Source organism: Camelus ferus, chromosome X, assembly GCF_009834535.1.
Source record: "Camelus ferus isolate YT-003-E chromosome X, BCGSAC_Cfer_1.0, whole genome shotgun sequence".
Taxonomy (NCBI): Eukaryota; Metazoa; Chordata; class Mammalia; order Artiodactyla; family Camelidae; genus Camelus; species Camelus ferus.
This window is the reverse complement of record NC_045732.1, coordinates 76843334-76860421: the sequence shown is the minus strand read 5'-3', so window position 1 is coordinate 76860421 and position 17088 is coordinate 76843334. Positions and strand designations below refer to the sequence as shown.

The 17088-nt window shown below is 57.7% G+C and overlaps 1 protein-coding gene across 22 annotated transcripts in view; it reads right to left on the bottom strand.

Annotated features, from left to right (window-relative positions):
• The window catches only part of ZNF185 (zinc finger protein 185 with LIM domain), a 60221-nt gene extending 43372 nt beyond the window's left edge, over window positions 1-16849 (bottom strand). For 8 of the 22 annotated variants that reach the window (XM_032476009.1, XM_032476011.1, XM_032476022.1 and 5 more), the window contains exons 1-8: window positions 16693-16849; window positions 3961-4039; window positions 3655-3778; window positions 3173-3238; window positions 2220-2339; window positions 962-1000; window positions 779-856; window positions 170-316 (exon numbers count right to left, since the gene is read on the bottom strand). In XM_032476009.1, the coding sequence (XP_032331900.1) occupies window positions 170-316; window positions 779-856; window positions 962-1000; window positions 2220-2339; window positions 3173-3238; window positions 3655-3778; window positions 3961-3994 (608 nt within the window). In that variant the 5' untranslated portion in view covers window positions 3995-4039; window positions 16693-16849. The remainder of the gene's footprint in view (window positions 1-169; window positions 317-778; window positions 857-961; window positions 1001-2219; window positions 2340-3172; window positions 3239-3654; window positions 3779-3960; window positions 4040-16692) is intronic. The other 14 variants (XM_032476021.1, XM_032476025.1, XM_032476024.1 and 11 more) reach the window with 7 other exon arrangements.
• Window positions 16850-17088: the final 239 nt, after the last annotated feature.

Genomic DNA, 17088 nt, shown 5'->3' with positions numbered 1-17088 from the left:
CATGCTGTCTAACTTTCTGGGGCTTGTCACTCTCTGGCGGGCCCCAGGCCACAGTGGCAACTGGCAGGGATGTCACATCGGCAGGACTAGTGCTCCTGAGCTGCACTCTGAGGCGAGCAGCCAGCTGTCCTCAGCGGGCCTGGTGTTTGGTCTGTGATGGCATACTCACAGCTTCTTGTAATCTTCTGTGGTCATCTTGTAGCCCAAGAAGGAGGGGCGGGGAGGCCCAGCAGGGGCTGCTTTCAGCAGACTGGCAGCGCTGGAGAGGCAAGGTGTTTCCATGTGTCTACCTGCAGGCCCCCTCCTGCTTCCAGATCTGTGCAGACAGCCCAGCAGGCACATGGCGGGTGGACAAGGGGTTCATGGTGGCCTTTCCTCTTTGCTCTCAGCCCCGCCAGTTACCCAGAACACCTGTGCCACTTTGAACGGGCCAGGCTTTCTGCCACAGACAGAGCCAGTCCCCTTGGTCCCACCTTTCTGATGGAGCCCAGGTTGAGCCGGGAGGAAGGTGGACTAAAGCTCCCAGCTCAGCGCCGTCAATCAGCAGGTCAAGGCTGCATGCCCTGCCCAGCCTCCTCTGTGTGCTTCTGCCCTGGTGACCAGGGCCAGTCGGGACTGGCCCAAGTGCCAGGGCACTGGTAGTGGTCCAGGGCCCTGCCTCACACAGGAAGAGAGCTGCCACCCGCCACCCCCTCAGTGACAGGCAGAGGGCTCACTCTGCCCTAAGCTTGGCCATGGGCCCTCACACCTCCCGCCGGCTGACACCCAGTGGACACACCTTTTTGGAGCTCCGTTGGCTTTGGGGAAGTGCTGCTGGGGCTGGGATGAGCTGTCTACGGGCTTGGTGAACACTCCCCTGAAAGACAGCCCGGGAGAAGCAGCCCAGTGAGCTCCCCTGGGAGAAGCCGGGGGGCAGTGTGGGCGGGCACGGGGAGATGGGCATGGTCCTACGGTCACCTACCGGATGATGTAGCCAGTGGGAGCCCTTGTGCTCGGGGGCCTGCCAGGGGAAAAGAAGGTGTGATGTGAAGCGAGGACTCGCCAGCGGGCCCAGGCTGCCCAATGACAGCAAAGAGGGTGGGCCGAGTGATCGCCCCAGGGTGGTCAGAACAAGGGAAATAAGAGTGGCCAGCTGCTTCCCAAGAAAGCCAGCCCCTCTGCACCCATAGCTGGGGTGCTAGTTCTGCTCTGCCTGTCTCCCTCATGCTCCCCAGGAAAAGGACCCATGGCTGATCCTTCCGGGCCCTGGGTCACAGTAGGTGCCCAGGAAGGCATGTTCCATGGCTAGGCATTTGTACAGAAGTGTCCCCTTCAAAGTTGGGTTTCTCTGTGGCCTGCTAACAGCCCTCAGAGCTGACCCAGCTCAAGCTGGAGGTTCTGTGGTTGGAGGCCTGGGGCTGAGGCCCCCACCCTGCCTGGTCCCCTCCAGGAAGCCTCCTGAGGGCCCAAGGGGCAGAGCCCAGGCATGAGCCAGCAGAGGCCAGCTGCCCTTTACTTCCCACCCATCTCGAGCTTCCCTTTTCCAGCCCCTGGGATTTCCACATTGCAAGTCTTGATGGGAGTCTGGGTTTGGAGGGCACGTCCAAGGCTTGGTCAGTGGCTGGAAAACATTAGACTCCACGTGCTGGGCACTTCCTGCCTGAAAGCAACTGAGGGGCTCAGAGGACTCGGGTGGAGGGTGTGGGCAGGCCAGAGCTGAAGGTGCAGGGCAGGCAGAGCTGTGAGTTCCGGGCTCAGGGGCAGGAGACAAGGACTCGGCAGATGGCTCCTCTGTCTGAGAATAGAGGAGCTCGGGGGCTGAAGCAGTGAGGGAGAGTCTTTAGGGTGTTCTCCATTGTGACAGACCCTGTCCTTAACAGGGGACAGCCTCTTGGAGGTGACCAACTTGCAGGGATACTTGCACTGGGACCTGAGAAAGAAAGGTGACTTATCCCTCTTCTAGCCACACAAGCATTTTTGGCTGAAATACCTGTGGCTTGGAGAGGCTGGACTATGGCCCCTGACTGGCCTTGGACATCCCCAGGAGAGAAGGACAGCCAAGATGTGTGTAAGCTTCCGGGTCCTCCTGCTCCCGCGCCTGAGTCACAGTGCTCCGGGACATGTTTTCCAAATATACTCCCAAATCGAAGTCCAGGGTGAGAACTGCACCCCTCAAAGTAAACATACCACCCAACAACAATACTATCTTTGAACCACCCTCAAGCCCTCGCCAACCGCACCTGTCGCAGCCTGTAATTCTCTCTTCTATGTTCTCCTCTCTAAAGGGGTCATGCCTGTGTTCCTGCTGGGATGTCAGTTCCCTGAGTAGAAGGCTGTGTCCTCTGTACCCAACACAGGACCTAGCAGGTAACAGGGGCTGAGTCACTGAGAGATTACCAGCCAGAGTTACTGGATGCAGCCCCTGGAGCTAGCAGTGAGCCTGGACCCCTCCCTTCCAGTCGCCACCATTGCCTGTCCCCACCACTGGGAAAGGCCTGGCACTGTACTCACCTGCCAACTGCCAGCTGTTTGGAGCCAGGATCAAGTCTGGATTTGGTGGTCCCCCTAACCCTAACCCTAACCCTAATCCTAACTCTAACCCCTTACATCTCAGGAGTAGTTCCTCCAGATGTGGGCAGGATGTGCCCACACTTCAGAGCCTCCTGGAATGCCGCTATGCAAGAGTCCTCAAAATAGAGAGGGATGGTCTGTTCCTCTTGTCCAGCTGTCAAAATATGTCATCTTGAACTTGGGAGATGGTTGGGGCAAATGTGTGAGTCTCTCTTGGCACACTGATTACCAAGTGCACACAGCCATCAGGCCTACCCACAGGAGGGAGTCACATGTGACTCTTGAAAAAGTCACTCAAAGGACCTCAGAGACAAACATTGTCTCACTCCCTGCAGGGGAAGTCTCAATGACAATTTTGATCTCAGGTGACAGCTGGAACCATGGTGGCCCAGCAGGGGAGGCACCGACCCAAAGGCCACACAGCAAAGCTGAGGACGTGGACCCAGTGACCTCTGCACTCCCTTTCTGACGAGGGAGCAGATGGGAAAAGGCCATCCTTCTTGTGGACTTCAAATGACTCCCCATAAACCCTGATGTCCTTTCTCAGCTCGGGCTCCCTCCATGTCCCCTGAGGACTGCAGTAAGGGGCCCACCCATCAGCCATCCAGGCACCACTTCTTACCTGGCCTTAGGTACCTCCCCAGGTGAGGAAAAGGATGTGGCACGACTCCGGCCTGAGGGCAGCTCTCTGGGGAAAGAGGGAACCCGAAAGTGTTACTGCCAGAGTCCCTGCCACCAGCCACCCTGGGGCCTCCATCCTAGTGGCTGCCTGCTGGGCCCCCAGGCAGGTGGGGGCTGCACTACATGCACCCCAGGAATGTGGCCCCTGGTTCCTGTCTCACCTTCTCCCTCCCTGGCCTGCCTCCACATGCCGCAGGCCTGTGAGTGCGCACACAGCCTGGTACCCTGGCTTTCCCATCCCTTGATCCTCAGTTGGATTGCTTTCCCGTGCTCTGCCCTCCCCAGTGGGCCTGTGTCCAAGTAGCCTGGCTGAGCTCCGGGCAATGGAAGCCCATTGGCATCCCCAGGTATGGACGGGGTCACACGGAGCACCACTCCACACCCGACCTGTTACTGCCCACCCTCCAGGCCTCCCAGACTCACAGGGTGCGGCCCTCCGAATCATCCTGCTTGGTGATCCAACTCTTGTCCCCCTTCAGCGTGGTTCGAACCTTCATCTGCTTGAGGACATTATTACGCTCCGCCTCGCCTGGTGGGAGAGGCTTCCCTGGTGGGGGTCAAACAGCCTCAGAATGAAAGCCCAGCCCCAGGACCCCGAGGCCTCCTTTCCAGCCCTCCCAATACATCTCTCACTCTGCTGCCCAGGCAGAACCTGGGGCCCTCGTGGGGCAGGCCTGGAAGGAGGCAGCCGAACTCCAAGCCCGGGACAACAGGGAGCCCAGGCCTCACCTTTGGTGGTGCCTCCAAGAGCTGAGATGCTCATGGCGTTCGCTGTGCAGGCCCCTTCTCAGTGGATTCAACAAGGCTCCTGGGGCAAAGGCAAGACCATGGCTTGTCACTTCATGCTTTCATAATGGCTCTTGGGTTACCATATAGTCCTTGGCACACTGAGACCATCCAGGCTGTCCTTTGAGCATTAGGAAGATGGAGCCCTGGGCAGAGGCACCCGCTGGGCTGCACACCCCATTGTCTGCCCAGGGCCAGTCTCCTGGAGAACACGACATGGGCTGCCAGAGGCTGTCTGTTGGAGAGATGGCTGGTAAGGGCAGACCACAAACCCTCTTTGAGAGCTCAACCGGCCAGACTCCCGCCCTGGGGGCTGACGCTGGTGAAGTTGGAAGGAGGGAATGGGGGAAGTGCAGAGGCTGGTGGACAGCCGCTTTGGGGCTAGACCATCTTTCTCACTCCTTAGTAGTTGTCTGACAAACCTCTCAAAAGGGTCATCTAACTTCTCCGGGATGCCTCAGTGCCCTCATCAATCAAATAGGAGTTAAAAATAAAAGTTTACCCTTTGGGACAGCTGTGAGGACCGAACGCACCAATGTTCTTGCAAGCGCCTGGCACCTCCCAGCACAGCAAAGTTCACAGACAAGAGCCAAGCGGCAGTGACTCTCAACTTGTCCTTGTTGTGTGGTTCAGAGGTTGGCTCTATTCCCAGTGAGGAAAGCCCAGGACTCCATAGCCAACTCTTAATGGATCTCGGGCAGCAGGCGAGGTTGGGGAAGCAGAGAACGTCCTGCCCTCCACTCTCTCTTCATTTCTCTGTCTTCTTGCCCTGCCCTCCCGCCTTGTCCCCTTTCTGCCCCTGAGCCAGGTGCTACCCTTCTGTGGCCAGTGAGCGGTGGGCCGTGGTGGTCTCCAAGGCCTTCACAGCACCCATCATGGGACTAGCTGCAGGACTGACCCGCCACGGCTGGCTGCTAGGGCCTCAGGAGAGGGGCCGGAGGCTTAAGCAAGTGGGTGTGGAGGGAAGCAGAAGCCCTGGCTCAGCCGGCACCGTCCTAAGGCAGAGCAGCCTCCCTTGGAGGGGCCTGCCATCCTCTGGGCCCCTCCAGGGCCAGGCCCTGAGCAGCCGGGCCCTGCTGCCAGCTGGCAAGTGTTGGACATGTTTCCGCGGAGGTTAGGGGCACACAAAAATGGGCAGGGCTGGGGGCCAAGAGCAAACCAAATTTGCCACATCAGCAAGAGCTGGATTTCCCATAAACAGCACCAAATGAGCAGCCTAGGAGGCCTGAGCCCACTGCGTGCCAGGAACAGCACCTCATCACTGCGAATGGGCTGCCACGTCAGAGTTCTATCGAGCAGACCTCACCCTGTAGGCCCCTCGGACCACACTGCCCAACTGTCCCTTCCCAGCAGCCCATGGAATTGCCCCACTGGGCTACCTGAGATCTTGGTCCCCTGTGTCCTGGTGCTGCTGACTGTCTGGAGGCCTTGGGGGAGGCCCTGGCCTCCTCTGGGCCTCAGCTTGGGACCTCCTACTACTTGTCCTTTAAGCTCCTTCAGGAACTCATCAGTTTCCCATTGACAAGCCTGTTGGCCAGGTTGCCTAGAAGTTTTCTGCCAAATCAGACCAGAGAAGCCACCTCCAAAATCAGGACAGACTCACGCACAGACAAAATGACAGAGGCAGAGGGGCCACTGGGGACTCCTGGGCCAAAGGGGCAGGGACATGCACAAGAGCCCACAGCACGGGAGGGCGGAGCTGGAGTGGGGCCCCATCTTTACAGCTAAGATCCCACCTCACCAGGCAAAGGCCAGGGCTCATGCTGCATCTTAGAAGTCAAAACACTTTTTTGATGGGACCATAAATCTGAGTCAGGAAGCAGAGACTTCTGGTGGGCCTGAAGAAGGTGGCAGCTCTTTAGGACAAGGATACTTTCAGGTGATGAGTACCAGCCAGACGGATGGACATATGAGGTTTGAATCTATGTCTCAGCTGGACAGCTGACTTTCCCCTTCATCCCCACAGCTCTGGTTCAGGCCACAGTCACTTCTGACCTCCTCCTTGGTCCACTGGCTTTCATCTGTGCCTCGCTGATCACCCATCAGCCCTCGCTTCTCACTCAGCTTCTGCTGGCTCCTTACTGTCTCTAAGACTAGGAGTAAACTCCCCAGTCCCCTGGCCACTTTTCTTACCAACCCCTCCTCCATGAACACTGTACTCCAAGTGGACCATATGCCTCAGCATCCCTGGAAGGTGGGCCTGCCAAGTTCATCCACGTACTTCTGCTTATGTCGCTGGGCTGGAGGCTGGCAGGGGCCGTGCTGCTGACTTACTTAATGTCACCTTTGACCTACATCTCCTCTCAGGCCCATCATCCCCTCCCTTCATCTAACCCTTCTCAGAGAACAGGGCAGTGGGCCGTCCAATCAATAGGCAATGAGAAAACCCTCACTGCAGACAGGAGCAGCTTCGGAGGCTGGGTGGACCACTCCGCAGGGCATTTCTAGGGAAGGTCAGTCAGGGCATCTTTTTGGAGGACAGGTCTCCATGTGTATCAAAAGCCTTAGAGAGGGCGAGCCCATTGATCCAGCAGCTCCACTCACAGCAATCTCTCCTAAGGAGACAATTGTATAAGTAGAACATAGCACACAAGAGGGTATCTTCCTGGTGCTGAAAATGATGGTGAAAATTTGGCAATACTCGAAGTTCCCAATAGTTGTATTTAAGCATATTACAATGCAGCTTTTAAAACAAGATGTGTAGGATGTTTCCATGTCCTTAAAAATATATTTACAGAAGAATTCACAGGAAAAGAAACCTCTGAAAGGATATATTCAAAAACATTTTGCTCCTCTGTGTATTTATAGTCTTTCTGTCACACAGCAGCAGAAGCACCCCTGCGAGCAGGAGGCAGGCTTCGGCTCAGAACACTAGGGGTGCAGTAAGACAGAAGGAATGCACTTTGCACATGTGGGGAGGACTCCCCCTCCCTCTCCCTCGGCCAGCTGACTGTAGCCTTGGCCCTGCCCTCCCAGGAGGTCTTTGGATGTGGACTGTGAGCACCCAGTCTAGGCATCAGGACAACCTGGCAGCAGTAAGTATTCCCTCGTCCTGCTACACTGTGAGCAAACTGAGCTTGGGGAGGCTGGGCAACTGGCCCCCAAACACTTCCAACAACTTCAGCTAGAACCTGAGCCCCAGCTGTGGCTGCGCAGTAGCCTGGCTGACCTCATACGTGACATCACGTAGTGCTCCCTGGAGCATAATGCCAGTGTCCAGGCGGCCCGGGCACACCCACCGCTGGCAGCTGGAAAAGCAGGGCACTTGGCCCCAGCAGCTGGCTCACACCTGCTGGAGGGAGGGGACTCTTGGACTCGGCCAGCCATGTAGATGGTGCTTGGCTCAAGCCACTACCAACTCCGAGCACCAGACCCCAGAATCCTCTCCGAGGTGGGCAGCCCACACCCTGCAGCTCCAGTATTCCTCTTACTCTGGGCACTTGGGCACTTACTCCTAGGCCCTCCTGGCCCATGAGCCCTGCCATCAGGAGGGGCCACCCACCCTGAGAGCAAACACCGTCCCCCCAGGCTCAAAGCCCTGCTCCTCGTCCCTCAGTGGCCTCATATGGCTGTGATGTTATCCCACTATCTAAAGTAATGCTGATCCACCAAGCCTGTGGACCAGCTCACCGGGTCACCTCCTGGCAGGATGGTCCCAAGTCAGAACACGAGCTGTTCCCTGGGATTTGGTGCCAGCTCTGTTCCATCCCGTGACTTAGGTGTCTGGATGCTGGTGAATGTCCTCACCTCCCAAATGGCCCATGTGAGTGCGGGCCTAGTCAGGACAGCCACTCTGTGTACCTTTCAGGACTGTGGCCCCAATTCTACCTTGATAGGGAAAAATCTTCTGATTCCTTAGGAGTGGTCACATCGCCCTGCCCAAGGGCCTGGACTGGATCATCAAAGGAATGGGTGGCTTATCTGCCACTTTCCACCCCAGGCATCCATCATGACACACTGCTGGAGCCTCACTAGATGAGGCCCCACTATGCAGGGCCCCTTTCCGTGCTAAGTCTAAGCAAGGCCCTCCACTAGGACAATACCAGCCTGTCTCAAGAAGGCTCGGGACCATGTCCAAGTCCTCCTGAGCAGGCCAGGCCACCCTCCTTGCCCTTTACCCACTTCTTTCTTCCTCTTCCATTTGCCGGCCCATGTCTCTTGCAGCACAGGGGTGTGTCCCCAGCAGGGCTGTCTGGGAGAGACAGGGACAAACCCTCTCTGATGTGGATGGCTGCCCTGGACCTTCCTCCCTGCTGCTGCAGCCTCTCAAGGCTGCCTGGCAACCTCCCAACGAAAGGGTTTCTGGCCCTGATTGGATAGAGCGAAGCGAAGAGCCAATGAGAGGGGTGCACGGAGCCTGTTGTCGAGCCTGGTGGTGTCAGAGGCCATCAGTGAGTGGAGTTGGAGCTGATGCAGGCAGACCAGAGGGAGCGAGGGAGCCAGGGGAGCTGGCAGACAGTGACACAAATGCTCGGCTGACGCATGAGGACACAGAGATGGAGAGAAACAGTGGGAGGAGGGGGCACCCTGTTACCCCACAAGGATGTGCTCTGCCTCCGAGATGACAAAACTAACTCTGAGAAAGGTTTCTAGAATTGCCAACTTTCTTGACTCAACGTGTTGTGCACACCCCCTTTCCCAAGCAGGCCTCTGTGTCTGCCCTTGACAAATGGCCTTGAGCTTCAGCCCAGAGGAGCTTCAAGTCCCCTTGAGGTCCTCACTCTGGTGCTGCTGCCACCCCCACAGCAGCCCGCCCCAGGATTGAAGTGCCCCTCCCTGGGTCCTGCTGGCACAGCTGGGATGGGCTGGCTTCTTCCAGACAACGGGAAGAATGCCACGGTGTCGGTGAGGCCGTGGGGCCTGGGAACACAGGCAGCCCAGTGCTCAGGTCCCCTGCCTGGGGTCTTGGAGGCAAGGGCTTGTGTGGAATGAGACAGCGGGCTGAGTGACTACCCTTCTCCACCCTGGATGGCAGGGGGCTGGGGGTGGGCAGTGCCGGCTGCCAGGCAGGGACCTCCTAGGTAAACCAGGAGGGAAGAGGAGCAAAACGCTTTCAGCCTGGCCATCCAGGAGCACAGAACATTGCTTTACACCAAGGAGCCACAGCCAGGGGGCACGGGTGTCGGGGCTTGTCTGCGTGTGTGTGCTGGGCGCTGGCCACCCAGCAGAAGAACAAGGGGCAGGGCTTCTTCCACAGGCCTGAGTTGTGACACTCTGATCCTTGCTGGCCAGTTCTGTCTCTTGGAACCATAGCCCACTTCTCAGGTCTGGGCGGACCTCGTAGGTGTGAGCGAGGAGTCAGAGTGAGGAAGTAGCGGGACAGGGCAAGAGGGCACAGTCCAGAGAGTGACCCATATACCCAGGCCCAGTGACCAAATACGGTTGCAGCAAGGACATCTGGATGAAGCCACTGACGCTTTGGGCCACCCAGGGCAGGAGCCAACCTCAGGCTACATTTAATAAAGCTCTGTAGGCAAGAGTTTTCATGGGTCTCTGGGTCAGAATGTGGCCTCCTTCGTCACGTCAGCAGAAACGTAAGCACTCCTGTCTGGGGCAGGAGGCAAGAGGTGAAGTGATGAAAAGTCCCTTGTGTCCCAGCAACTCGTTCCTAAACTGGGGGCACCCAGCCCATTCTGATCCTTCAGCTGGGTGCTGCCAGGAGCAAGGGGTGGGTCTGGGAGAAGACAGCTGGCCCGGCAGCAAGGAGACTCCTTCCTCCCGTGGGGCCTCGGCTCTCCACCATTGGATGAGGGTGTCACAACTAAATCACAGACAAACAAAACCTGCGAGGGGGACCAGGCTGTCACACCTGTCCCCTCTGGCCCTCCTATGACAAACAGCCGGAAGCTCCAGGCTGCCAGAGTCCCTTCATGCCTCCCTCCTGGCCCAATTCAACCTGGGAGCTGCTACCCTCAGTGAGAAGAGGGTGGGAGGGAGGTAGGGAGGACTCTGTACATGCCCCTTTCAGGCCATGCCCCTTGTCACCTGACTGACAGCTTGACCCATTGGATCTAGGTGTGGTGGTGAGGTTCCTGCCCACGTTCACTGTAAATGTTCCTTTTGGACAAAGAGCCTCCAGTGGCCCCAGCATCAGGGAATGGACTCAAAGAAAAGTCCCTCTGTGCCTTAGAGCCACTTTCTAGAAGAGACACCTGGGTCCTTTTTGGGTGTGTTTCAAGCAAATGCCTTCAAGCTTCAAGATCAGGGTCCTCTCTAGCGTCTAAGTGCCCATGAGAAGCCCCTCTCAAGGTCATTCAGGGTAACAAGCTGCCCCAGAATTGGGGCAGACTGGGTCCCCAGGGGACAGTGACACTGAGACAGTCAAAGCCCACCTGGCTGGAGAGCCCCACCTATCCTTCCTCAGAGAACTTCCCTTTGCAGCCGGCCTGGCTGCCACCAGAGCCTGAAGGGGGCAGCAGACACCAAAGCTGAGCGGGCGGTGGGGGACACACCTAGATTAGAAAGCCTCAGGGACAAGCCGGCTGGGCCCATCATCCGTCATTTCACAAGAAGGGCACTCGTGCTATCTCTTCCAACTCATGTGCAAAGGAAAGACCAAGAGACATGGACTCCAACTCCTGGTTCTGCTAGAAGTCACTGGACACGTCACTTTCCCTGTCTGGCTGAAGATGAAGCCTGTTCTCAAAGTGCTCCCTGACCCCTGCACCTGGCCCCAGTGGGGTGGGGGGAAGGCATGGGCTTCAGTGCAGCCCCTCTGCCCATCACCAGGGCCACAGGACCCCATGAGGTGCTAGTTTCAAAGCTTCCCTCCTAGGCCTGTCCTTCTTCTGCAACATCCCCCCGGGGGCAAAGGCCCCCCCATCAGAGGGAGGGAGGGCCCAGGTTGTGGCCCAGGAGGCTGCAGCCAGAAGTGCAAGGTTGAACTGGCGTGCACACCACACACTGGGCTGAGAAAGGCCTGGACACAGAGATGAATGATGCCGAAGCAGAACATGACATGGAGTATGGAGGGGGCTGGGGATGCTGAAAGTCCCCTGACCTCCATCCCCTGTGTGGGTAACCACGTCCAGTCCTTTCTCAAGGCATGCACTTGGCTGACTGTTTGGACCCAGGCCGACCTAAGCTGACACTGGGTCAGCCAAACTTATCCCCCAGGCCAAAAGGGCTGGAATGATCAAACATCCCATTTTCTGAAGCAGTCTCCCGTGACCAGGTCTCATGAATGGTCTCAATCATCCTGATTCCCAGTCTCAGCAGCTAGCAGTAGGGCAGTCAGCAGATGGGGTGCTATCCTCCAGGGAGGGGTGGAGCAGGCATTGCTGCAGCTGCTCCAGGGGTTCTTGGAATCCAGAGGTTCTCCGCAGCCGTCCAGGGGCAAGGGGCCCTTCAGAAGCCTTCCAGATGGATGGCTGAACCACTGGGTCATGACTGAGGCCCTCAGTCTGCTGCTCAGCACACAGTTCCAGGAGCCCTGGCCAGCTTCTCTTGCCTGTTTGAGTGGCAGAGTGGAGCACCCTGACCACCTGTGATGCTCCAGGCCCAGGGCTCCTGCCTGGAAGCCGAGGGGTGGCGAGAAGGATGCACACCATGTGGAAATAAAAGCGGGAGGAGACTTGGGTTGCAGAGGGAGACAATGTAATATGGAAAAAAAAAACTGCATGGAGTGGGGGTAGTATTTGTAAATGTGCTTTACAGGTAAATGACTTCTGTACGAAGATCTGGAATTTCACGTCCCCCAAGCCCACCCCTAACACCCCAGAATCTAGACTTCTCGGTGTCAGCACTGGAGGGGCACTGGGAGGCAGCCGTCTGGGGCGGGCCAGCTCCCTCCAGGTTCTGGGAGCTCAGCTTGGGCCCCAGGGGGGCAGAGGCAGCCACAGCCACCCAGCCACCTGTCACTCCCTAGGGGCTGGGATTCCTCCTGGCTCTCCTGTGCCCATTTTCTCGCTCTCAGCAGGCCAGATACAAACAACTGCTTAGGGCAACTGGGCCATTTCAGAAGTGGCTTGGCCTCAAGGGCCAGTGAAGGCTTCTGGGCAGGACCCTCTGAGATGTCTTGGTGGAGGCCATGTCCTAGGTGGGGCCAACATGCTGGGAGCAGTAGGGCTGGTGCATGAGCCCTCACCCCAAACAAGACGCTTTGCCAGAGCCACCCATATGAGCTCCCCGCACTGTTCCCTGGGCTGCCATGAGAAGGGGCCAGAGGAAGCTTTGGAGCCCTCCTGCTGGGTCTGGGCTGGCTCCGTCCCTTCCCCTACACACCCCAGTTGTCTCTGCATCCTGGAACCGAGGTGGTCTGAAGCCCCTCCCCATCTCCACACAGACAGCCAATGGGGCTGAGAGGGACCTGGGCCCCCCCTCCACCTCAACCAAGTCTCCCCATCCTCTGCTGCCACCCATTCAGCCCAGTGACAGGGAAGTCCCATCCACCCGCCCCTGACTAACACTGGCCAAAGCCAACTCCTTTTGTCCTAGTCACAGGCTGCCCTCCCCCTTCCCAGGCCCTCCTCTCTCCCCTTCCTGTCCATCCCAGACCCAGAGTTCCCTGAGCTCCGCCCCTACCTCTTATTACTGCCCTGATTTTTGGATGGGAGTATGGACACCCAGAGAGGAGAAAGCGTTTGCCCAAGGCCACATTTTCATTTAGTCAATGAGCATTTATAGAAGGTTGAAGTCAGGCTGGGTGCTGGACAGACAGACAGATAGGAGCTGAGAGCAGCCCTGCGGGACACTGCCAGACACTGCATTTCCCAAGAAGGCCCCTTGGCTCTGGCCCTCCTGAAAGAATGAAAGATTGAGTAGGAGCTTGCGGGGCAGAAGTGATGAGGGACTGTCTGCGTAAGCATTTTCACCAGGGATCTCCATTCTTGGGACTGTAAGCCTTGTGCCTGCTCACTCCATAGCAACCCTCTGCCCCATCAAGCTCTCTGGGAAACTGACCTAGCCATCAGAAACTGGCGTGATGACCCAGGGGTCGCAGGGACCAGAGCAAGGAGGCCAGACCGAGCACCCGAGGTGTGTTCACAGATGGGGCCAAGGCCAGGGACTGTCAGTGACAGCGGGCAGCAGCCTGGGGCCTGCCCACCTCTGGCCCCGGAGGCCAGGCCACCTCTTGGACCCAGGATGTGGCCCCAGAGCCCCACAAACACCGCAGCTGCTCTAGTTTCCAGCTTTCTCTGGAAATAGGGAGTGAGCATGCTCCCTATGGGAAAAGCCTTGGCAGTGTTTCTGAAAGTGGCCCCTGGGTCCCTCTGGCATCCAGGTCCCCTGGGACGTGTGCTTAAGTTGCAGATTCCTGCCTTCCATGCTAGACATTGAGAATGGCACCCACAGGCCTCTCATCCTTCCATTTTTCAGTCCCCTCTCCACCCAGCCCTGCCCCTCCCGCTTCCCTATCCCCGCCCTTCTCAGTCCTCAGTCATCTCTGTTTTCTGGTGCCAAATCAGTACGTGTTTCTGTGAAATAAGGTAATCCTCAAGTGAGTTTTGAGCAAGTTCCTCTCTCTGACTCAGTTTGCCTTTGGAAAAATGAAATGACACCAGCCCTACCCACCTCCTGGCCCCACCACAGCCACTCCTCAGTGGGAAGCAACTGTCGTACAAGTACCCTCACATCAATTTCCCCTTCTGAAAGAAAACTCAGGAACATTAACAGTGGGGAATCCAGATAAGGAAGTTCTTTGTACCATTCTGATCACTTTTATGTTGTTCTAAATTAATCCAAAAGTGAAAAACCAAAACAGTGAAAATTATAAAAGAAAGCCAATCTGATTTTAGTAGGCATCCAGAAATGACCCAAGAATTATGGTGGTGTGGCAAATCATTTAACTGGGGGTAGACACAATCTGCATGGTTGGCATAGACTGGCAGGGATGTTTAAATGGCTTTTCCTCAGGTGGGGAGTCCACACCCTTCCCAGCCTGGCCTCAACCTCACCTCTGGCTACCATGGCCCCCAAGGAGGCCACTGCAGTCCTGGCTCAGCCCACGGCCCTGACAGGCCCTCACCTCCGTGCTGCTTGTGGCTGTGCAGCAGGAGCTTCTGGCTTCGGCCTCCTCTCTGTCTGGGCGACAAAACCGGGGCCTCCAGAGGTGTTGTGATGTGCTCAGGTTTGCACAACTAGACTGCGGCCGAGCTGCGGTCTCAACCCAGTCTGGCCTCCGAGCCACTTTCTTACTGCTGGGCTGTAAAGGCACCTTCCTATCCTGCTGCACACCCTACTACCAACCATCTCCTGATACCACTTTGAGACCCTCAGAGTGAATGACACCAACCTCTCCTGAGTGTCACTCTCAGAGGTGTGAGTCCCTGACGGATCCCAACCTTAGGAGCCCAAAGGTCTGGGGAGCCACGTGGGCTGCCTCTCAGAGCTCTGGGGCCATAGAAAGCACCTCTCCTCTTCCCCGGCCATGGTCCTGCCGGATGGCAGGAGGGCCTGGCAGTGGGGGCAGCCTCCCTTGGCAAGCAGAAAGCAAGCTGGTGTTATGCCTGAGCTGGCACCTTATGAACTGTGGCTTGAATCGAGACCCAGACCAAAGGGATCAGTCAGCCGTGGAGGCTGAGAGGGGAAGGGAAAAGGCAGGGTTCCAGCTTCTAGAGTGCACTGGGCCAGATTTGAAACTCTTCTTGGCATTCGACTGAGGACAGTTCAGGGACTGGGTGCTGATGCCTTCCGTGGGCAGGTCCCAGGCCCCCTGCTAGAGGCCCAGAATCTCCCCACTGCTAGATCTTATGAGGTCACTGGGACACTAAGCAGAAATGCAGGACAGGCTAGAGAAGCCTGAGCTGAAGCGTTGGCTGTGCCTGGGGTCGCTGCCCTCAGCTAGGGGCACTCCATCTGGAATCTGGACACCCGTTGAAGAGGAAGCGAGGACAGTTTTGATGCAGGTGGCAGCTCCTTACTGATGGCTCATCTCTCTTCCCAACTAGACCGTCATTTCTTGGGGCAAGACCTGCTTCTGAGTTATCTCCAAGCATTTAGGAAGACCCTGCTTTGGTCTTTCGGGAACAAGGGGGAGGCTAGACTCAAGCATCCCCAAAGAACGCACTCTTCCTCCCGCGTCCAAGCCCTCCCCTTCCAGGAAGTCTTTTTCTGATCCTCCAAGCCAAGCCCGCTCCTGGCTCCCACAGCCCCTGGTGCTTATGCCACTCAGAGCTGCAGCACCCAGTGTGGTCATGGGCCACCACTGTCGCTGCCCTGTGAGCATCCGTCCAGAGGGTGGAAATGAACAGATCTGGCACACCTGCTGTGTGCCTAGCCGTGTGCTGGGTGCCTTCCATCAGCTCCTCACAGTTGAGTATAGAGCCCCCAAGCCAGACCAGGAAGCACAAGGGCTGGGGCTGGGAATTGATGGAAAGAGGGGGTAGGGCAGGTGAGGCGGATCTGCTCCTTCTCATCCTGGGGTGGCACACAGGTGTTGAGGCAAACAGCACAAGTACCAAGGCCAGCCAGCAAGCTGGCCCCTGGTCTGTGCATCTGTCTTCTGGCCACTTGCTTCTAAATGGTGAGCAGGACCTCTGAACTGGCCTCTTAGGAGTCCCTGATTTTTCAGATGAGGCAGTGGAGGACCTGGGAAGGTAGGATCCCCCTCCACTGCCCCTGCCTTCCCCAACAGCTCTAAGTGAGCTGGTGAAGAGGGAGTGGGAACCTAGAGTCCCTCCCCATGCCCATGGGGCCCTGCTTTCTGTCCACAGCCACGTACCACGATCAGAAGTACAAAAGGCCATGAGGCCCAGGCAAGACTGGGTACAGGTGCCAGAGGCCGGGACCACTGCTGGGTGGGTCGTGAGGGGCTCCCTATCAAAGCTTGCAGAGTGGTTATCAGATGCGGCTGTACTGCCTCCCACAAAGTGAAAATGAAGTGCAAATGGCTCAGTGAGAACACAAGTCCCATTGTGCCTCGGATGTCCCAAAGCCCAGGCACGCCCAACACCAACCTCAGCTGAGCCCCCAGTAGTCCTGGGTGGGAGGCAGCCTGGTGTCTTACCCCCTCGGACCTATGGAGGTTCCCAGGTGGCCCAGCTCAGAAGTTGCAGAGTGGACAGAGAAGCTGAGCTTTCAGTCTCTTTCCAAGGCAAGGTATCACTCTGCCTTTCCAAAGAGGACAAGGCTCTTGGCTCCCCTGCCCCCATAAAAACAATCCAGCTACAGAGCCCGCTCCCAGCAGATCGAGTCGATAACACTCAGTGGCACTTGATTCGGCGCCTTCTGTCTGAGTAGCTACCTTCCCAGTGGCTCCAGGAGATCGCCCTGTGTACAGCACATGCTCATCATAAGCCACCCGTGAGCCTCCTGCTCTGGGCTCCTGGGCAAGCCAAACTCTGGGTCTCAGTTTTCTCCTCTATTAAATGGACACAGGGAGAACTAACTGATCTGTGATTCCCTTATTCTTGCCGCCTGCAATCAACTCTCAGAGCACCCTGGCCCCAGGCCTTTTACTAACAACCCAACCCTCTCTTCCAGAACGAGTCAGGACGGAGGGACCCAGCCAGGCTTCTGCACCTCTCTCCTTAATTTCTTTGCTCTAATGAAAACCAGAAAACTAAGCACATTGCCTTTCCCAGTGGAAGCCCAGAAGGGATGCTTAGAGAGGGTGGAGATTATGGATGGGGAAATTGAGGCCCTGAGTTGCCCCCGTCACCCAGCTGGGCACTGTCCAGCTTCCCCCTCGCTGACTCTCCGCCGGGCAGCGCGACGGCGACTAGACAGCCCTACCTGGCACAGGTGCCCGTCTGGCGGGGCGGGCAGAGGGTCCGGCGGGCGCGGGGCGCGGGCTCCCTGAGGTGGGCAGCGCCCGGCCGGGGAGCGGACGCGGGGTGCGGGGCGCAGCGGGGAGCGCGCAGGGCGGCGAGGAGGCGCGGACTGGGTTCCGCCCGCAGGAGAACAAACAGGTTTTCTCCTGCGCCCGGAGCCTCGCCCCTCGCCCCTCCCCTCGGCCGGCCCTCTTCCTCTGCCCTCTCCTGGGGTAGGTAGATGCGCCTGGCACATTCCGCACATTCTCCCGCCAGTGTCCTCGGCCCGCCCTCCCCTTCCCGGCCCCGCCCTGCGGGGCTGCTGGAGAAATCAAGGCCCGGGCTCCCTGCACCGAGCCCGGTGCGAGCTCCAGAAGGC